General features: G+C 52.1%; 1 protein-coding gene across 1 annotated transcript in view; it reads right to left on the reverse strand.

The window, feature by feature from the left end:
• MECP2 (methyl-CpG binding protein 2) overlaps nt 1-22,379 on the reverse strand; it is a 49,683-nt gene that overhangs the window by 790 nt on the left and 26,514 nt on the right. The window contains exons 2-3 of the mRNA XM_006915319.3: nt 2,034-2,384; nt 3-744 (exon numbers count right to left, since the gene is read on the reverse strand). Coding sequence (XP_006915381.1) covers nt 3-744; nt 2,034-2,384 — 1,093 coding nt within the window. The remainder of the gene's footprint in view (nt 1-2; nt 745-2,033; nt 2,385-22,379) is intronic.

Below are 22,379 nucleotides of genomic sequence, written 5' to 3' on the forward strand. Positions count from 1 at the left end.
TCTGAGTGGTGGTGGTGGTGGTGGTGCTCCTTCTTGGGGGGCGAGGAGGCACTGCTGCTGCGCCCCTTCGGGCTGCTCTCCTTGCTTTTCCGCCCAGGGCTCTTGCAGGTCTTCAGTCCCTTCCCACTCTTCTCGCCAAGGGTGGACACCAACAGGGGCTTCACCACCTCCTTCACCTCGATGCTGACTGTCTCCCGGGTCTTACGCTTCTTGATGGGGAGCACGGTCTCCTGCACGGACCGGATGGACGACTCCTTCACGGCCTTCTTCTTGGCCTCAGCAGCGGCGGCCGCCACGACGCTGCCTGGCTTTCGGCCCCGTTTCTTGGGAATGGCCTGGGGATCGGCTTCGGCTTTTCGCTTCCTGCCAGGGCGTTTGATAACCATGACCTGGGCCGATGTGGTGGCCCCGGCCCCTTCGGCCTTGCTCCCTGGCGAAGCTTGGAAAGGCATCTTGACGAGCAGCTTCCCGGGACTTTTCTCCAGGACCCTTTTCACCTGCACGCCCTCGGATGCTGCTGCCTTGGGTCTCGCGGTGCCACTCCCTTTGGGGCGTCCCCGACCTCTGCCAGTCCCTGGAGCTTTGGGAGATTTGGGCTTCTTAGGTGGTTTCTGCTCTCGCCGGGAGGGGCTCCCTCTCCCAGTTACCGTGAAGTCAAAATCATTAGGGTCCAGGGAGGTGTCGCCTACCTTTTCGAAGTACGCAATCAACTCCACTTTAGAGCGAAAGGCTTTTCCCTGGGGACTGTGGGAACAAATGGAGAGACACAAAAAGTGATTAGAAGCTTCCGCAGCAGTATCAGAGACGGGGTAGAGCAGAAGGTAGCAATGAACTCTGCTAGGAGACCTTCCACAGCTGACTTGCCTGGTGATACTATTGAACGAGAGTCACATTCAGGAAAAGCCAAGGTGAGCTAAAACTCGAGGAGCACGGCCACGGTCATACACGAAATACTTGGGTTGCCAGGCAGTGGCAGGCGCCGGCATGGCCTGCTCCAATGCCAAAATGGCCTGCCACTGGGGCCCCGCCTCTGGCCTCCAGAAGGGTCTGGCCTGGGGAGCCTGTCTCAGTGTCAGGCTGGGGCCCCTGCTGAGGCCGGTGCCTGGGCCCGATCCGCCAGCAGAGCGGCCTCTCTGAGCCTGGACATGCCATTTACCATCTCTGGAGGGCGGTTTTCTCGTCTGTCAGGAGGATAATGCTTTGCTCACCCTTAGGCCTGTTGGAACCAAACGAGGCTGCAAACGTCCTCTGAAAACTGCTAACCTTTTCGGGGATTGTCTAAGGGGCAGAACTGAAATGTACTTATTCACTCCTCCTCTGAAGCTTGCTCTGGCTTGGAAGTTAGTCTGTTTCAACAGAAAGTAGCCGGTGACCCCCCCAAAGCTGGACAAACAGCAAAGAAGACAGTTGGAATGCCGCAGTTGGAGCCCGCTGGTGTTCCTCCCCAGAGGCCTTGTCCAAAGCCCACCTTTCCCAACACAACTGGCAGAGCGGGCTGAGCCCTATGAACTCCTATTCCTGCGGGTTCATGAAGCAATGCCACCGAAAAACTCTCCCAGGAAGACCAGGCTAACAGGTTCTGAGAAGCGTCCCTCAGCTGGACGTTCTCCAGTTGGGCAACGGCAGGAAGCCCAGGGAGGGTCGCCTGCCTCCAGAGTCTGGGCCCCTGCACGTGGCAGGCCCCGTGACCTCTCCTGACATTCTCACTGTGACCCTGCGGAGGCCCTACTACTGTTCCATTGCAGGCAGGGCCTCGAGGGCCGGCAGGATGAAGTCACACCCTGCGATCCTGAGCGCGTCTCACGCAGGGCACAGACCTCTGCACAGTCGACCCAAGCATACCTGGGCACACCTGCAAGCCGTGTTCATGATCGAAGCCCCCCACTCCAGGTGGGGTCACGCACACGCATTTTCCCGAGCAACTAGCAGCGAAGAACTGCTACTCCAAGGGGTCCCCATCATTTTTCAGCACCCACCCGACCTCCCGCCCGCCAGCCCCCCGCTCTGCAGAGACAGGAGGTGCCCTTACTTACTTGATCAAATACACATCATACTTCCCAGCCGAGCGGCCTGATTTCCTTTGCTTAAGCTTTCGGGTCCAACCTTCAGGCAGAGTGGGGTCATCATACATGGGGCCCCGGTCGCGAATGATGGAGCGCCGCTGTTTGGGGGAGGCAGAAGCTTCTGGGACGGCTGGGGCTGAGCCTGACCCCTCCGAGGTCTCCGCTTTGCCTGCCTCCGCTGGCTCAGCAGAGTGGTGGGCTGGCGGCTGTAGGGGCTCATGCTTGCCCTCCTTGTCTTCCTTCTTATCCTTCTTCACTTTTTTAAACTTCAGGGGTTTGTCTTTGAGGCCCTGGAGATCCTGGTCTTCTGACTTTTCTTCCCTGAAGTGTTAAACAAGTATGTAAGTACCACAGAGGACACACCGGCTCGTAGAAAAAGTGAGCATCGGCAGGCTCAGAGTGGCCCTGGCAGGGCTTGCCCGGGCCTTGAAGCTCTTCCCTTCACGCACTCCTTCAGGGGCTTTGGGCTGCTGACAGTGGCGGCCGACCACACGCTGCCGCACTGTGGCCGCCCTGAGTCCCACTCCTAGTGCTCAGGAGGGTAAGTGGCCTGCACGGGTGGCGTTTTTTTCGGAGTAGAAACACTGTGCAGCTTCTCAGCAGGCCACCTTGGCCAAGGCCACTTTACGGGCTGCACCCGAGGGCCTCTGGGCTTGACGGCTGACAGGAGGCCCTCCGCTGCCGGAGAGGAAGCTGCCCACCCAAACCCGGGCTGGGGCGCGAAGAGCTGGCTTGGGTGTCACTGCAGCTTCTGTATTTCGGCTTTTCTCAAATGTGTGCTCGACAAAGAACTGCCATGGGGCACAGCACGACTTCCTGACAGGGATCACAGCCCTGCCCTACCCCCTCGGGAGGCGGCGCGCAGCGCAGCGCTGCAGAAGGAGCACACGGGTTTGGAGCCAGCCAACCTGAGCGCGAATTCTGACTCCGACGTTTCCGAACACGAACCTGAGCCAGTGACCTCAGTATCCCATACCTCAGTTTCCTCATCTCGACAATGGGTACCAACACCCCAGAGGAAGGAAAGTCACAAAGGCGCTATGTAAATACTGGCTAACGAGCACCTAGAAACCACGGCCCAGGGTTCTGGCATGAGAAAAGGAGTGACCCCAGGTCAGGTGAGCCTTTACCACCGGACGCCCCCTTACGACACGGCCTCGCCAGTGGCAGGGAAGGGCAAGGAGAAAGGCGCAGAGGGGCGCCGAGCCGTCTGAGGGCGGGCGCCCCCCCACTCTTTCATGCTAACAGAGCGGCTCCTTCCCTGTGCACTTCAGACACGCTCGCCGTGAGGCCCTGGACCTCGGGATCGGATTCTGGCCACGACGCCCTCGCGACCGGGCTAAGACAGACAGACGGCACGCACACAACTGGGACCAGGGGAGGCTGGAAAGACCTGTGGGCTCAGAAGCAGCCGTCTGCTAGTCCCTCGGCTGGCAGTTCGTCATGGAAAAGGGCAAAGGGCTATTCCTGTCCTCTGTACCTCGGCGCCGTGGCTGATCTGCCCCGAGCGACTCCCCTTCCTGTCCACACTGTGGAGACCCAAACGAAGGCACTGTGGTGTGCACTTGAAACCACAGTCGAATGACCTAGTTAAGTCACCCGAGGCAGGTTAGCACCAGGGATCACTTGGCGCCACAAGGACACACGGCTTTCCTGAGCAGCTCGGGTCAGGCGTGGGGGAACAGGTCGTGGTAAGGGTGTGTCCCGGCCTGGCTTGGGCTCTACCCTGAGTTCTTCTCTTTTCTGGATCTTCATCTGGCAGTTTAGGGCCCTGAGCATGCCTGCCAGGGTCACCCCAACTCAGCCGTTGGCCCACACGAGAAATTTTCTGGCTGTAAAGTAGGGGTCCCTAACCTCTTCCAGCCCAGAGCATAGTTTTCAATTCTCCCAATCTTAGCTTCTCGACAGGAAATGAGGAAAAACTCTGAGAAGCTGGGCATGGCCTGTGGCCACAGAGAGTGGACAGACTGGAACCACCGCTTCCACACAGTCGATGGGCACTGCTGAAGGCCAGGGCTGCGCCCTGGGCCCCGGGCAGTCCCAGAGTCCGAGAAACACACTGTACCAATAGAAGGAACTCTGGCTTCTTCAGAAGTCTCATTTGAATTCCCCAAAGATCACTACCATGAGGGCGAGTATAAGCCACATACCCCAGGACTACCTCTTAGATACAATCGAGGGTGTCCATGCAATGTAGGACAATCACTTCTAGAAATCTACCCTGAAGAGACGCCTCCAGAAACGCAAAGCAACAGAGGGTGACGTTATTTGCGATGGCACTGTTTTTACCAGCCCCGGACTGCGGACAACTCAGACAGCTGCCTCCAGGGACCTGCTATGGGACAGCACGTCCGCACCATGGAGAGTGCCCCGGCCCACTGGGGCACGATCCCCAGGGTCTACTGTGAGGTGAACAATGTGTACCATAGGCTGCCTTTTGTGTGAGCAAGAAGGGGCCTTTAGGAAGCACGCAGCAGAAACTAGGAACTGGGGAGGCCTCTCTGGCTATGCCAGAGCATAATTTCAATTCATGAATCAGGTAGAAGTTTATGTAACCAAAAATAAAATGCAAACAGGCAACAAAACCTCATTACACTGAATGCAACCAGAAACGAATTCAACTATATCAAACTGACAACATACCAGAGAAAAGATTCATTTCAAATACTTGACCACAGTGCACCCTTGCTGGGACATATTCTAAGCCCAATGATGGCATCCCAGGGGCAGAGACTGTGCCTAGTGTCCATGGAAGGGAACCAGGCTGGACCCTGGGAGAAGTGGGTGGTCTGGTGTGGGGGCGAAAAGGCAGGGGGGCGCGGAGAGAGTAACGGGGAGAGTCAAAAAATAAAAATAAAAAAGGACACAGGTGCCAGCTGAAGGGGCTCCTCACGTTGGACAATGCTGTGACAAGGTGAATGTCCAAAAGAATGAACTAATTAGAAAGCAATGAAGAAAAAAACCCACATGGTGCTACTGGGGGAGAAGAGAGAGAAAGGCCTCAAGGAAGTGAGGGGGCAAGCCACGAGGCCATGTGGGGGAAGGAGGTTCTGCGCAGTAGAGGCCTCAAGGGGGCACGTGGAAGGCTTTGTCGGGTTTTATCCCAAGTGTGATGGGAAGCTACTGGGGAGCTCTGAGCAGGGGACGTGGACGAGAGCTCTTATCTTCGGTGGATCACTCTGAGACCTAAGAAGAAAGCAGAGGACTGGGGACATGACCAGGAGGTGGGGTGACAGCTGGCTGATGGACTGGTGTGGGAGTGAGGGGCAGGGACGAGTTAAAAACCTTGGCCAAAGCAGGGGCAGCCAGATGGTGGCGCCACTGACTGAGGATGGGGAAGCCTGGGCCAGGAGCAGGTGGGGCTATAGCCGCATCCACGAGGAGTTCAAGGAGAGGATACGCTTCATTCGCTACTAAGCTACAAAGGTGGGAGACCTAGCTGTGCCCAAACTCTGATTCGGGCCTAAGCAAACGTTTTTTTAAAGTATTTTTTATTGTGATAAAATATATACAACATAAATTTACCTTTTTAACCATTTCTAAGTGTATGATAAATGAACTTTTAATAGCACTAAAGATGGGGAATAAAAAGGTCCTTTATCTGTCATAGTCTAGTTCTCTGAAATTGAAATTATTTGAAACAACTAGGATAATATGGTGATTTTCAATTCTGTGCATTGAGGGATACACAGGTGTTTGTTACCTCAAAAAAGGTAACAAAAGTCCACAAAGCCTGGAAGCCATTTTGCTGGGCACGGAGGAAAATGTTGCAAAACAGGTAGTCCCAATACGTTTACCCCTGGCCCTGGTGCCTGCCCAGTCCCAGGGTGTCCCAAAGGAGGGAGGCCAGGTTAGGGTGTCAAGCGACTCCCTAAGCCACCCCAGGAGGTTATGGGGTTTGCTGAAGGACACACTTTTTCAAAGAAACCAAATAGCCCTCTTCATCTTCCGTCTAATCAAAGCACACAGCGCGCACGCGCACATGCGCGCACACACACAACCTTGAGTATGAGAACTGAGCGCCTAGCTCACAAGCGTGTACCTTTTAGAGTTGGGAGCACCCTCAGTAAAACCACCTATTCAACTGTTCGGTGTCAGAGATGAAAAGAAAAGGAAGCACAACCAGACAGAGGAACTTGTTTGAGGTCACGGCTGAGTCATTGTGTGCTCACTGATGCCCTTGCCCTGAGCCAGACTCTGCTGAAGGCTGGGATGCCAGGGCAGAATTAGCATCAGTCAGTCTCCGGTCTTCTAGAGCTCCCAGTTGTGTGTGTGTGTGTGCGCGCACGCACATGCGTGCACACGTGCGTGTAGGGGGAAGACGGACAAAGAGGTAACAAAGAAATATTGACACCCTCCTCTGTTCCAGGAAGGCGAGGAGCCCAGAGACGGGAGTTCCCCAGAGGAGGAAGGCCTGAGCTAGGATTTTAGGGCTGATGAGGAGTTTCACAGGCTGCCCAGGAGGGCTCGAGGCGGGCCAGACCAGACGGGCAGAGGCAGCAATGCCAACAGCACCATCCTGTCCCCACTGTGATGCCCCTCCTGGAGAGAGAACAGAGGCTGTGGGCCAGCCCTCTCTCCCATCTTCATTTGGGTTAAGATGGCCCTTCTGAGACCCCTTGCCTGCTCCTGCTCCACCCCACGAGCAGGAGCACCCTACATTCCTCAGTGTTTCAAATATACTGCCACGACAGTGTCTTCTTTATTGTTATCTCCCTGCTCAACATACAGTGCCAGACACCAAAACAGTGCTTAATAATTGCGTGCCAAGTGACGGTCACAAACCAGATGCTGTGCTACCTTTGCTGCTTCTGATGGCAGAATCCCCATGGCCATTAACTTTGAGGAGCAGGGGCTAGCTCAGCCCAAAAGCAAGCAGGCTCGGAGTGCCTAAATGAAGAGTTTGGGCACTATTAGTAGCCTGCTGGGCACTGGTGGGTTGGGGCTGGCAGGAGGCAAGGCTGGGGCGGTCACTGAGGGCCTTGGTGTATCACTCGCCCTGGAGCACAGTGACATCTACAGCGATGGGGTGGGAAGGGTCCCAAGGGCAGCAGTATGGGGGATGTTTACACTGGGAACATCCGGACTGGCTTCCAGCAATGAGGCGGTCAGGTCCACAGAAGCTGAAACTGCTCAAAACGCTGGACTGAACCTCTTCTAGAAGATACTATAGAAGACAATGTTTAAAAAGTGTTAGCTGTACTCACAAGCTGGTAAGAAATCAAGGCATAGACAGGCCAAAGAGTAAGAGAAGTAAGGGAGAGAGTCCTGCTCTGTGAAGAAACCGGCAGGCGCCCCCTTAACAAGCGATCAAATTGGGCACCACTGACTGGCCGGCCTGCCATCAGCTCCGCCCCATCCTGCAGGAAGGGATAGCTGAGGCCACGAGGAAACAACCAGAAGAGTCCAAAGGGGGGCCAGTCCACACGACAGTGGGCCTGGACTCCAAAATGGTCTGCGGCATGGGAAAAAGAAGGGCTGGTGACTGCTCCTGGTTAAAGGAGACCGAAGAGATGGAACGACCGAAAGCAACATGCAATCCTGGACTGGCTCCCGGTCTGAAGGCGCTCAGAGTCAGTAATGGGGCGTCGGGAGGATGTGAACAGGGTCCCGTGTTAGCACGACGCTAAACTCCCTGAGGGTTATAACTGCAGCCAGCGCTCCAAGGAAAGCCATGCTTCGGTATCCAGGAGTGCAATGTCACGGTGACGCGGCTAACCCCTCCGACGGTGAGGGGTTCAGGAAAAATGCGCTTCAAAGGGGGGAGATGACATCACTATAACTGGAAGCTGTGCTGGTTAACAGTAATATCTTGAAGCAGTTTCGGGCAAGCTTTCTAACAATTAAAGAGAACGTCTTCACGTTACGCAAATACATTAAGAGAAAAAGCTGGAAACCTTGCAGAAATGCCTTCTTTCGGTGGCTCAAAGAACCACAATGTTTTCCAGTGTTATGCTTTTCTACATGGTGAAGCTGTGAGTGTGAATGAAGGTGTCAAGATATTTCCCTGCGTTTAAAATAAAATCAGTGCTGAAGGCAGCCTTGTCTGGGACCCGATTTTGAATGTCGACGGAACAACTCACCTGTGCATCGTGAGAGGAAGCACAAATCTGGGGGTTATGGCGAAAAATGGTCGGCTGATGGCGATGCTAAGTGCAATGCCGAAGGAGACTTCGTGTGTCCTGATGTTGTTTTTTAACCAGAATCGTCTCTGGTTTTGTTAGTGAGCTCCGGTTACCCGATCGCATAGGTTTGGCACGGTCTACCCCACTGCAGCGGCGTCCTTAACAACTCCTATTTTTTATTGTGTGATTCTCCTCTCAGGAATGCACATGTCACATTCAAGCAGAAAGGCCTTCACGAATCTTAAATCTCTATGAAGCATGACGGAAGGCTCTTGCGTAATAAAACATCGTCCAGTGATTTTGCTGCTTGAACGCAAACATTAGACCAAATTCTTCCTCTGATCTAGCAGAGGAAAATTAGTTGCAGGAATCTTGTTTTCGGGCCAAATCGTTTTATCTTCAGGGGTCTGACAATGAGAACTGCCTGTATTTTCATAATGACAGTAAGTAACCTACAGTAACCCTGCAGCAGGAGGCCCTGGGAGGCCGTACGTTTGACCCAAGGCTGCTGTACATTACAGGAGCGCGAGTGACCAACAGCTGGCAGGTGCAGCTGGCCGGACAACTGTGGCTCAGGAGAGACTACTTGATCCCCAAGGCCTTTGGATTAAAAAGTAAAAAGGCTACAAAGCCAGCCAAAAGCAGCAGCTGAAGTTTTTCACTTGAATTGGAATCTAGCCCCCTCTAGAGTGAGCTCCGGGGAACGTTCCAGAGCCCCAGAGCCCCAGCGACATCCTGACCTTTCCCAATTTCAGTCATATCTGCAGCAGACCGATTTCAGGAGAAGGCATTTCTTGACACCTTTCATTTCCAGTCTTCCCCGCCGTGGGGCTGCACAAGGAGCCCAGGTACCACGACGAGGCAATAAACTGTAAGGGCAGGGTGGTGGCCGTTTCCCTAGGGGAAGGGTCAGGGACCAGAGGAGGGAAATGGCCTCCTCGTAGTGGCTGCTTCCATCCTGGAGTGCCATTCACTGCGTGCTTCCAATTCTTTCTGCCTCCAGCGTGTGCTGCAGAATCTCACAGTCAAGGAAGCTTCTCTGCACGAATCAATAAAGGCAGCGGCACTTTGAGACAGCGGCTTCGGCCCCTTTAAAGATGTGAGGAGAATCGAACTGGCACCGGAAGAGTCTTGGTGGTCCCCAGGAAGCCGAGAGGGGATGCGGTTCGGTGCGAAGGCTGCAGTGGTGGAACCTCAACTTCAGCGGCCCTGCTCGGAATTCAGTGTGTTTTTTAATATTCCAGTTTTTAGAAGATGCAAGAAACCGCCTGTGTCTTCAAATGCTAAATAAAAGTTTTTGCCACCCGAAGCCAGATCCCTCTCCAAATGAAGTTAACCGGTGCCACACAGTAAGTCTCATTCATCTTTAGGGCACGAGTCCACCGGGGAAAGGAAAGCCAGTTTAAACGAACATTGCCCACGTGGAGAACAGTCAGGCAGTTCCTCAAAAGTTCCCACGTGACCAAACAATTCCGCTCCTACGTACAGACCGAGAGACTTGAAAACAGGGACTCGAACAGATATTTGCACGCCAATGTTCACAGCAGCCAAAACGTGGAAACCACCCGAGTGGCTGCGGATGGATGAATGGAGAGATGAGTGTGATCTAACCGGGCCATGGAATGTAATTCAGCCATAAAAAGGAAATTCCGACACACGCTACGACATGGAAGGATCCTGGAGACATTATGCTCAGTGAAATAAGCCACTCACAAGAAGACAAATCCTGTAGGATTCCATTTATACGAAATGTCCAGAAGAGGCAAATCCAGAGAGACAGAAAGCATATTAGTCACTGCCAGGGGCTGGGGGTGGTGGATAGCAGGGAGTGACTGCTGGTGGGCAGAGGGCCTTTTTTTTTTTTTTTTTTAGGGGTGATGAAAATCTAGTTCTGAACTAGATAGAGGTGACAGTTGCACAGCACCGTGAAGGCACTAAATGCCACTGAACTGTACACCGAACTGAAACGAGTGAATTTCACAGTATGTGAATTATATCTCAATTTTTATAACACCTCACTAAAATGACAGCTGACTTCACCAATTACCCTAAATCATAAAGGTAGGTTTTACGATGCCCATGCAGCGCTCAGAACCCACAGCTGTCTCCAAGCAAGCCTGTCTGGTCGCAGGCACAGAGCCCAGGTAAGCAGCATTGCCATCCATCCACGAGAAAGAGGCCAGCATGGGGACCTAGAGTGACACATGCTAGACCAGATCAAGCTGACCTGAATGTCACTTCTGAAGGCCAGGACATGGTAACAATGACAGCCAGAAAGGAATTTAGTTCAAGAGGTTTAATGACTAGACATTTAGCCAAAATGAAGGTGGTTGGCTAAATATTGTGAGGGCATCTAATTTTTTTTTGTGGGAAAACGCACACAACATAAGAGTTATCATTAGCAGCACTTAATGCATTCGCAATGTTGGGCAACCATCCCCACTCCCTCTTTCCAGAACATTTCTTCACTCACGGAGGACACCCCATGGCCACGAAGCAGTCGCTCCCCCCAGTTCCCTGACTCCCAGCCACTGGCGACCACCAATCTGCTATCTCTGTGGATTTGCCTCTTCTGGACATTTCACAGAAATGGAATGCTACACTATGCGGCCTTCTGTGACTGGCTCCTTTCACACAGCATGTTTCCAAGGTTCATCCACGTCGCAGGATGTATCAGAACGTCATGCCTGTCCACGGCTGAACGCCACACTGTTTATCCAGTCACCTGTGGCTGGGCGGCTGGGCTGCTTCTACCTTTTAGCTCCTATGAACACGTGTGTACAAGCTTTTGCACAGACGTGTTTTCACTTCTCTTGGGTCTATACCTGCAGTGGACTCGCTGGGTCACACGGGAACTCCATGTGTAACCTTTGGAGGAAATGCCAGACTGTTTTTCATAGGGCTTCCTTTGGGGGTGATGAAAATGTTCGGGAACTAGACAGATAGGAGTAAAGTAGGGAGGCACAAACTGCTCCCACTATGGGATGCTTCGTGGACAGGGGCAAGCTTGAAACGGAAGTCATCACAGCGAGGATGCTGGGAACAGCGTGGGGTGTTTCGTTTGTCTCGCTCGGCGGTAACGTTGCTTGAGCACCTCCAGGCACTATGCACGCGCTGCGCTAGGGCCGCTGCGCTACAGCAGCGAGACACGCTTTCTACCTGCAGCCGTTTCCTCTCTTCCTCCTGGCGTGGTCGGTCTTCTAAGGCAGACAGTCAATAATGAAACTGTAGCAATTTCGATGACTGCTGTGAAAGGGTAGATATTGGGGACCAGGAGAGACCTGTCAAGGAGCTGGGGAAGAGCTCGAGGATGGGGGCCCTCTGGGGGTGGGAAGGATCAGGCCCGAGGTGGTAAAGCTGGTAAAGCTGTGGACCACGACTGGAACCCAAGAAAGGTGCCTTCGCCACCAACTGTTCCCATGAAGGCGGCTGCAGAGGCAAGGATGGGGGGCCACCAAGGCGATCCTTGTTGCTGATGTCTTTGTTATTTCGCCTTCGTGCCCTGGAAAGCCTGTATTGTTAGGTTCGCTCTCCAGTCTGGCCCCTCCTCACCTAGCAACTTCCCTTCCATCATGTTCCCAGCGCCTGTGCTCCTATATCCCGCGGGGCGCCCCCCGTGGTCCTCTGCGCCAGTGGCTGGACACGTGTCAGGGCGGATTTGGGCTCTAGTGCCCCCAATGACAAATATCCAGTCTTCGAGGTCCCAACGGCTGGTCTCCACAGGCGCTTACGTTGTGTCTGCCTTTCTGGTCTCCAGCAATACATTCCCATAGCTGTTTCTTCTCCATTTTCTGTTGATACTGTTTCCTTCTTACCTTTGTATACTTCATGTAAATAAGTTTTACAGACTTTTATCGAGTGACGGCTGCTTTTAATGAAGAACAGAATATTTACCAAAATGAAATTCCAACAGAGGCAACATATTTGGAGGGGAAGGGGGCAGGAAGGAGATCCCCAGTAACATGGGAGAGAACTCTGTGTAAGGGTCACCTCACATAACTCACGAGAAGTGAATGGCCTTGTTTCCATCAGCGTTCCTCTCACTAGTGTAGGTCGCCCTACATTTGCACGCCTGACAAACTTTGATGCCCAATGATGGCATCTGAGCCCACTGAAATGACCGACAAAAGAGGAAGGGGAAATCTGTCAGTGTTGGCAAACAAGAAGTGTGTCCCCAATGGCTGGGGCGCTTTGAGAGACTGCTAGAGGATGTGGCGCGGTTGGAGTCAAGGCGAGAGCAGTTCTGCTCCCACGGTTCCAACACACTCAAACGTGAGCAACGGAGGGACCCGCCAAGGAGGTCTAGGGACAGGGTTCCCCAGCAGAGGCCTAGCAACGACGAGACCTGCGAGCCAGGCAGTTTGCTGGTGGCGAACGTGATGGCCTAGAAGCCCACTAGCGCCACACGTGGAAAGAACAGTGACAGGCTGAGGGGTTTCCCTGGGCACTGCTCAGACCAAGGGGAGGGGCGGGGAGGGGCTGCAGCGCTCCAGTGACCCTGCACTGCTGGGACACACGGAAAGAGATACACGGATACGCGTGGAGATCCCACTTGTCTCAGCAACCTCCCGGCAACACCCTGGGCCCCACCCCGGCTCCTGACAACAGGGGTCCAAAGCCACCAGGAAGCAACAGAGACTAGATCACACGCTATCCCATAAACAATTCTGGGGACTGGCTAAAAAGTAAGTAACGTCCTCGGTGACAAGACAAATATCAACAAAGCGGTCACTTCCCTGTATACAAACACGAACTGGGTAGAAAACACAATAGGAAGACTGACTACCCTCCTTCCGGTCAAGATCCCAGCGCCATTCCCTTCGGAAGGTGACATTCAGCTACAATAAGCACCTGCAAACGGCCAGAGAACGTCGCGGGGGTGCTGGGCCATGACTGCTCCTTGTGGCCACATCACACACCACACAACAGACTTGATTCTACGTGGATTAGAGAATCAGGTTCGAATGGCACGTTACAACGTCCCACAGAATTACTCTCTCCCAATCCCTAATAAAATAAACAAAACAAAGGCGAGGAAGAGGAGTATGAAGGGAGGAATTTACCTCAAAGGAAAGGGACCTAAGAGTGAACGCAGTACGTTTCAAAACCCGGCAACCTAGAAAAGGGTTCCCGAGGACAAAGCAGCAGCAAGACTAGCTCCTACCCCTGCCTCACGTCGTCGGGGAGCCAACGACACCCTGAGACCTCTCAGCCAATGAGCTGGAGAGAAGCGACTGGTGGGAATCCCAAACTTTGTCCTTTTAGGCCCAGGAACTACACAAGTTCCTGCTGGGAGGTGCAGGAGAAATAGGCAAAGTGCCCACGAGCCAGGCTGGCTCCGTGGAGGTGACAGTGCTTGGGTACGCATGGACTCGGGGAACCGCCTGCAGCCTGAGGGGCTCCCTTCCCGAATTCTACAGACACGGCATTCATGTCCCTCAAGCAGCCGGAGTGAACCTTGGTGGAAGTCACGTCACACAATTCTTAAGACAGAGAGAAGAATCTAGATACTGCCGGAGGCAACCCCCGGTCCGCCGCAGCCCCACCTGGGCACAACTGCTCTCTGACCACAGGGTAACCACGGCCCAGAGGGCGAAGCAGTGACAGCCCGTGCTAAGAGACTGCGAAGACAGGGTCGAGCATTCCCCTCCCCACCAAAGCAGACAGAATGACTGCCTGGAGCCATCCGAGCCCGAGCCAAGATGACAGGAAGTGACATGGTAACTCTGCGAGTATATTACGGCCGAAAGAAAACCAAAAAAAGACAGGGAAGGAGATGGCTCAGGAAAGGCATAAAGTCTCCCACCAAGTAGAGAATACACCACGAGGAAGAGAATGCAATTCCCCACAACTTTGGAAGAACACGTTCTCAATGAGCTCCGAGATGAGATGATAAAACACAGTAAGGTGAGAGAGCAAATTCCCGACCTAGAGAGACAAACTGCAGACCAAACCACATCATTACAGAACTCATAAATACATTTAAAAAGAGCCCCGGACAGAATCCGCATAGCCGAAAATCGAATTACACTAACAGTGAATGCAGATGAAAAAGACAAAAGCTAAAGCGATTAGAGCAAAGCTAATAGCATTGGAAGAGAGACAAAGACAATCCAACAGAAGGATAATTCGTGTCGCCGTAGTAGAGAACCCCAAACATGGAAATGATGCCATTGAAGATGTATCGTAAGAGAACTGACCCGAAGCAAAGATGAGCTGTATGTGCAGCTCGAAAGGACACATCATGTTCCCAGGAAAATGTGGTAAAGCACACTCAGTGGAGACACAGAGACAGACACCGGTCAACCTCCTCAAGTTCAAGGACAAAGAAAGAATTCTTCAGGCACCGCCAGGGAAAAAAGACACCTTCCCAGGGGGAAGCATCAGAAGACCGGGCATACGTAACAGCTATGAAGCTCCGGAGCCAGCAAGCCAACAGCTCAAACCCTGGCAGGGCCGTTGCCGGGTCTGGATGTATGCAGAGCAGAGGTCAGGGGTGACACTGGAGAGATGGGCAGGGGCCCGATGCCCGGGGGAGGACTCTCTGAGGTGAGTCTGAACCCAGATCTGAGGAAGTGAGGGGCCCAGGCATAAGGAGCAGCAAGAGCAAAGGCCCTGACCCCAGGAACAATCAGGCATGTTCCAGGAAAAGCAAGAGCGATGGGCTGGAGCCACATGAGCAAGGCAGAGAGAATGAGCTCAGAATGAGGCAGGCCCGGCTACATAATTTGTAGGACCCAGGGCAATATGAAAATGCAGGGTCTCTTACACAAAAACGGAGAATTTTGAGACAGCCACATTAGAGCCTTAAATCGACCATGAGTTTTAAGCCCTGAGCATAATGTAGGCTGCATGCTCAAGAAGCCAGCCCTGCTTCCAGGCAATGGGCTTTGGATTTTATTCTGAGACGGGTGGGACCCCCCCAGCCCTCACCTCCTGCCCAGAGGGTTTTTCTCAGGGGAGTGACATGATCATGAACAGTTTTAAAAAGCTCGCTCTATGTGGAAGATGTAGAGTGTGGAGAGGGGCCGAGGGGGCAGGGACGCAAGGTGCTGCAGGGTGAGCCCACAGTTTGGGGTGTTAAATGTTTACTAGGGATTGACACCTGTGAAAGGAAGGGGGAGGAAGCGGACCTGGGTGGAGTAAGAAGTCTAAGTGCAACTTAGGCCTCACGAAGCTCCAGGCCACCTTGGACAGAGAAGGCAGGGCAGGGGTTTTGTACCCATCTTACTCGGTCACCTGGGCGCTACCCTGGAAACAGTGTGACCTGGGTGAGAAGGGTCTCACTCGAAGGAAGAGGTAGCTGGAGGCTGCCTGCTGATCGCATCCCCTGGGGATCTGCGGGTGAACTCCGTGCCATATGGGCTACTGCAGAGTCTACGTGGGCGATGTGGTGGCCGGTCCAGGTGCCGTCAGTGCAGGGCACATGTGTGCTGGGGCAGGAGGAGTGCAGACCGAGGGCTGTCATTTCCTATTTTACGTTTTCGATGTCGAGGCCTTTTGCCTTGTTCAGGTCCGAAGGGCAGCTGGACGCGAGCCTGGAGTTCAGGGGAGAGGTCAAGACTAGGCAGACAGCCGGGACCGCTCAGCAGAGAGGTCTGAATAGCCAGGTGAGTGCGGAAGGGCACCTCAGATGTGAGTGTGGACAAGCTATCTGGAGTGTGACAAAGAGAAAGAGTCAGCAAAGGGGACAGAGGAAGAGGGGTGAGGTGGTAGAAGGACGATCAGGTGCATCTGTCCAGAGTGCTGGCGCCAAGCAGCGCAGACCGAATGTTTTACACAGACGAGGACTCGACTGAAAAGCGGTGATGCCTGAGTGATATGAAGGTCCTTAATACCATGGGACTATACACTGCAAATGTTTCAAAGGGTACATTTTACGTTATGTGTGTTTTACCACAATAACAAAAATGGGGGGCGGGGAGCTTATTGGGTAGCCAGAGAATCCCCAGAGGGTCAGAGGAACAAGTTCTGAGTCCAGCTGGCCAGGAACAATATTCCAAATCCTGCAGCCAGGCTGGCACGTGGCAGTCAGCACTGCCAATGCCACCATGTAGGGGGGAGCACTGGCCACTCGTCACTTCCACCCAGGAACTTGTCCTTCCTGCTGTCCATCTCCGCCCCAGAAGGAGGGTGTCACCGGTGGAGCCCAGGGCTTACGCCCGTACTCTCTTGCAGGGCTTGGGCCTTTTTTTTTTTTTTTTTGTAAAAGACCAGACAGTAAATATTTTCTACTTTGCGGGCCACATGGTCTCTGTCACAACCATTCGACTTGCCAGGGTAGTGGGCGAGCAGCCACGGACAATGCATAAAGGAAGGAGTGAGGCTGGGCTGCAATGAAATTTTATTTACAAAAACAGGTGGTGGGCCAGACTTGGCTTGGGATGTAGTCTGCCGACTGCTGCCCCAGCTGACAGGGAACCTAGGAAGAGAAGCATCTGGCGTTTTCAGTGGCTACAGTCAGGCCACTTGGCCTCCCATCAAACTCGTAAGGTGGGGTGAGAGTTCCCCCAAACACAGAAGGGGGCTCAGATGTGAGGTGCGGTGGCCAAAGAAAATAAAACCGACTAAGCCAGTGATTCTGCACAGGGAGAGGGTGGGGTCCCCGAAGAGACGCACGGTTTCCAGGAGGGAACAACCACGTGAAAAGGACTTGCCGATGGCCATGGCAATGTGGACATCCACCGGGAGCTGACGAGACTGTTCCACGGAATGTGGGGAGAAAGCCTCTGTGGAGCGGGCTCAGCGAAGAGTGGGAGGTGAGGAGAGGGGGTGCTGAGCGGCCAAGTCTTGAAGAGTTTGGCCAAAGGGGGAACAGAGAGCGGGGCGGGAGCGGAGGAGGGAACCCTCAGTGAAGGTGAGAAATTCTAAAGCACGTTTGTTTGTAGGGCGATAGGCATGAGTCATGAGAGGGAGGGAAAACTGACAGAGTCCTGGGGAACCTGGAACCTTCGAGCTAGGAGCACAGGAAGTCTCTGTCACCAGGAGACATGTCACAGCTCTGGGGGTGGTGCAGTTTCCAGTGATGACAAAGTCTAGGCTGTGGCCATGGCAGTGGGTGGTGAGGTCAAGGAGATGGGAAGCCAGGCGCCAGGAGGGCCATCTATGTGCACACTTAAGTCACCCGTGGGACGGAAGGGGCTTGGTCGGAGAGAGACAGACTGTGGGCCTGGCACTGAACCTTCGTTGGAGGGGGGACTGTCCGGGGTGGTGAGCAAGCCCATGACAGGGAGTGTGTGGGCTTGCAAAGCTGAGCGGCACAAGGATCACAGCGTGCTTTTTGGAGGAACACGAACTGTGAACGCGGAAGACCCGGCTCCTCCTCCTGCACGGAGTACACGGATCGTGACGATCAACAGTGAGAGGAGGGATCTAACCTGGGTGGGGCCTGGGGGTCTAGGAAGGGCTGTCTGCACGAAGAGACTCCTGAGCAGAGTCTTCGAGAGTTAAGTGGTAGGAGGAGATGCTGCTAGGGAACCACAGACAGAAGCCAGGAGCATGAGAGCAGCCCTGTGTGGCTGAGGGGTACAAGGATGAGAAAATGGGCAACAGAAGAGGCCAGAAAAAGACAAGGGTCACGTTAGGGGCGTCGAGAGCATCAGAAGACAGGGTGCCACTGTCGGGTTTAAAGCAGGGGAGTGAGCTTCAACTCAAGGACTGACCGTGTGGAAGACAGAAGTGTACAGGAGAGTTAGTGACTCACCGTAGGAGTCCTAGAGAGAGCTGAGGGCTTGAACCAGGTCAGTGGAGAAGGGATGAAGAGAGGGTGGAGAAATAAAGGAACACTGGGCTGGCTGGCTGGCTCTTGGGACGTGGGCAGTGAAGGGCAGAGCAGCAGACTCTCGGGTTCCCAGCTTGCATTACGGTGCTGCTATCAACTGTGACAGACACACACCAGAGGACATGCATGGGTTTGGCTATTTGGTCTTCTGATCTATCCACCTTATTTGGAGGAGGCGGGAGGGTGGCAGGGCAGGCAGTGGGTTGACGAGAATGGGAGAGAGAAAAAAGGGTGAAAGCCTTCAAACGCCTTGCATGGTAAAATCTAAGTGCACACACGTCCTATGAGCCTTTTTCTAACATCAAGCAAAACAAGTTTTATTTCCTTAGTACTTTTCTCGTACTCCCTGTCGCCGCCTAATGGGATGTCAGCTTCAACCCAAAAACTCAACCGGGGACTGACTGGTGGGCGACGGGAGGCTCCTGACGGGCAGCCATCCAGGCAGGGGTAGATGGGACAGTGCCCAGGTGAAGGACCTGTCCGGTTAACTTCAGATGTCTGACAGCAGCCCTGGGGCCCACGAGGTCGCTCCCTGGAAGATCAGGGGCTCCTGGAGCTAACCGAGACATCAGTTCGGTAATAACACTTTGTTCACCTTAAGGCCGTTTTCTGTAGACACGCTTCTCTGTACTCACTCCCAGGACCAAATCTCAAACTGCGTCACGCTCGGGGACCACTGTGTAGACATCCACGAAACTGTTATTTGGTGGGACAAATATTCTGGGACACCTGAGCCTGGCTGAGCTCAGTGTTTGGTTCTAGTAGGTAATGTGCCACCTCTTGGTTTAGGTGGGCTTATTTTACAAATTCAGGAATGCAAAAAAAATCTCCTAGTGAAAAGTCTTATCTCTGCGGGCAAAACAAGGAGCTACACCCCTTGCTGCCAACTGCCTTCTTCCCACAGTTCCAACACGCCTATAAATGTCATTCATTGAACAAGAAGTGTAACAAGTGCCATACCAGAGGTGACAAGGGGAGGCTGTGGTGGGCGAGCAGAGGCAGTCACTGCTCTCAGTGGCTTCAGCCGAGCAGGGGGCACACGCAGCAATAGGCAACTTCACCGCCATCTGGGACTGCTTGGAGAGAAGTCCACAGGAGCCTCAATGCAGAACACAGAGCCCAGTGCAGGGGAGGGGACAAAGAGATGAGGGCCAAAGAGCATGACCTGCTTTAACTCCCCTTTTGCCAGTGAAGAGCTGCAAGAAGGAAATCAACATTTTCACATGCCACAGAAAGGCCACTAAGAGAAATGCTTGAGTGGGGTAAGCTCTCACCTGTAGAGTGTGGGGGAGGAGTCTGCCTCTTGAGCCGGTGTGGATTCCATGAGTGGATCCTGATCAGGCAGGCAGACAGCAGCTTGTCTAGAACCACTGCCAGTGGAGGGAGAGTGGAGAAGCGACCCAGGGACTGACCAACGGGGAGGTGGAGATCCTGAATATAAACTACCCTTTTGGAAAGCTTGGCACAGAGATGTGAGGCATCCGGAGGCAAGGGGTAGGGAGCTGACGGAAGGTATGCTACATTCGCAATGAGATATAAGGCACCTTTACAAGGATGTTTACTGTTTTTCATGACCTGGATGTCTGAGTCTGCCTGGGCTGCCATAACAAAATACCACAGATCGGGTGGATTAAACATTAGAAGTTTATTTCTCACAGTTCTAGAGGCAGGAAGTCCAAGATCAAGGTGCCAGCAGATGTGGTATTTGGTGAGGGCCCTCTTCCTGGCTTGCAGACAGCCACCTTCTCACTGTGTACTCATGTGGCATAAGACAGGGAGAGAGCGAGCTCTGTGGTGTCTCTTCTCATAAGGACACTGATTCCATCATGAGGGCTCCGCCCTCAGGACTTCATCTAAACCTGATCGCCTCTCAAAGGCCCCATCTTCGAATACCATCTTGGAGGCTACGGCGTCAACATGTGAATTTTGAGGGAACGTAAACACTTTAGTCCATAACAACGGGGGTGTTTATGTTCTACTGTTAAACAGAAAATGAAAAAGCAGGGTACGGCCCTACAGATACTGCCTGATACCAATTAAAATGTAATCCAAAAGATGGAAGTACAACCATTTGAATTTACTTATTGCCGCTAAACCGCACAACTAAACTGGAGAATTAAAATGGTTAAGCCTGTAAATTTTATATGTATCTTACCATAATTAAAAAAAAAAAAAAGCAATCTAAGAGAAGGCAAGAAAGGAGAAAATATAAGAAATGGAAAATGTGGACAAAGTGGAACGCACAAAATAAAATGGTAGAAACAGATCTAAAGGCATCGGTAATTAAACAGATGTTAATGAACAAAACAGACAGAATGGATTTTTTTCTAAAAAAAAATCCAGCAACTCGCCATTTTCAAGAGCTACGTCTAACCCCAAAAGACACAAAGGGAGGAAAATGGAAAGCGGCGATGCTGGCCAAAAACGCAGTGGTGCGGCGCTACTGCCACCAGACAGAGTGAAAATCCAGGCGAAAACACTGTTAATGAAAACGAGGGTCACTTCATACTGCCAAAAAGTTCAATTTACCAGGAAGATAAAATTGTTTCTAAAACTGAAAACCCGGCCTCAAAATAAGTAATAAAGCCCGAATTAACAAAGCCCACAGAGAAACTGACGGGTCCACCGGCATGGCAGGAGACTGCGTCAAATGTTCCCGAGCAGTGGGTAAATCGAGTAGATAAAAACGACTGTAAGAAGAGAAGACAATTTCATAACCCAGTGGACAAGACCGAGGTGATGAGCTTATGCAGGCTTCTGTGTCCCTGCTCGGCGGCTGCACGCTCTGTTCGGTCACGCACTTCTCACCAAGCTGCGAGGGCTGGTGTCACGCAGACCACATTCTCAGACCACAGCGCACTTTAACTAGAACTTGATCTTTTAAAACAGTAACTAGAGGGGAAAAAAAAAATCCATGTGCTTAGAAATTTAAAAAATACATTTCTAAATAATTTGTGGTTCAAAGACAGAATCATAAAGGAAACTGAAAAAACCCTTTAAGCTGACTTAAAGTGGTAATACTACATACACATCAAAAACTTGCTGGAAGCAGCTGAAATAGTTTGAGGGTCAGCTTTAAATGCTTATCTTTGAAAAGAAGGTTGGAAATCAATGAGCCAAGTTTACAATTTAAGAACTGAGAACAAGGAAACCAGAGAATGTGCCCCCAGAAAGTAGAAGAGATAACGAAGATAAAAGCAGAACTTAATGAACTGGAAAGCAGACATGCAGTAACACAGGACAGTAACACCCACAAGTTCGCTCTTTGAAGACTTATTAAACCAAAAAAATTTCCCAAGACAAGGCAAAAAGGGAGAAGGTGCAAGTAAACAATTCTAGAATGATAAAGGAGACATAAATCAGATGTTGCAGAGGCTTATAAAAAGATACGCACAACTATACACTAGTGAATTTAGTAATGAAGATAAATGGACAAAAACATACCCGAGTCACACTGACCCGAGCGGGTGTAGAGAAAATAAATACAGGTTTCTGAGCGTTTGTACATGCACAGCACGCCTCAAAGAACACACACAGGACCCTGGAAGCAGCTGTTCCCTAAAGAGGGGCCCGGGTGGTAGCGGGGACACTCACAGACCAAGCATGAGTTTGCACTTCCTGAGCCGTGAGCCGTGAGCCGTGAGCCGTGAGCCGTGAGCCGTGTGGGTGGCACACCGTTCAACAGTGCACCCAAATGTGTCCGCGAACAAAGCCTCACTGGGCTGCGTGTGCAGGCTGGCCCTGGAGGTGGGAGCCAGCCGTGCAGCAGGAAGGGACTTCCATATTAGCTGGCGCTAGGTCTTTTCTTTGTTTCTGTCCTTTCAATCTTTACAGATTTGGTACGTGAAAATGATATCTTCTTTTTGTTTTGTTTTGTTTTTTTTAATTAAAAATAAACTTTATTTTTTAGGACAATTTCAGATTTACAGGAAAGTTGAAGAGACAACACAGACAGTTCCCATGTACCACACATCCTTATTAAGGGTTATCTTGCATTACATAGTACAAATGAACCGATGTTGATACGTTATTATTAACTAAATTCTATACTCTAAACATTCTCGTTTTCGTTTGTGTCTCTTTGATTGTCACTGAGGCAGAACTCTTTTCCTATCTTCATTAGCCACCTGTATCTCCTTTTATGAATTTCCTGTTTATTAGTGGTGACTAGTGGTAAGTCAGCCATAAAGACTGTTGCATTCAAGTCTAGACTAAAAAGAAAATTTTAAAATCTGCCCAAGTGCGCTCACAATAAGTGACTGTTGAATAGTCCAAGACGACTGTTCCCACTGCCAGGTCAGAGGCATTTAGCCTAGAATGATTTGTTGGATGGTGATATGTAGCTGAACTATTTTCCCAGTCCAAACACTCCAGACTCGCCCAAATCCCATGGAATTGCACCCAAGCATG

Source organism: Pteropus alecto, unplaced genomic scaffold (assembly GCF_000325575.1).
Source record: "Pteropus alecto unplaced genomic scaffold, ASM32557v1 scaffold396, whole genome shotgun sequence".
In the NCBI taxonomy this organism is placed as follows: domain Eukaryota; kingdom Metazoa; phylum Chordata; class Mammalia; order Chiroptera; family Pteropodidae; genus Pteropus; species Pteropus alecto.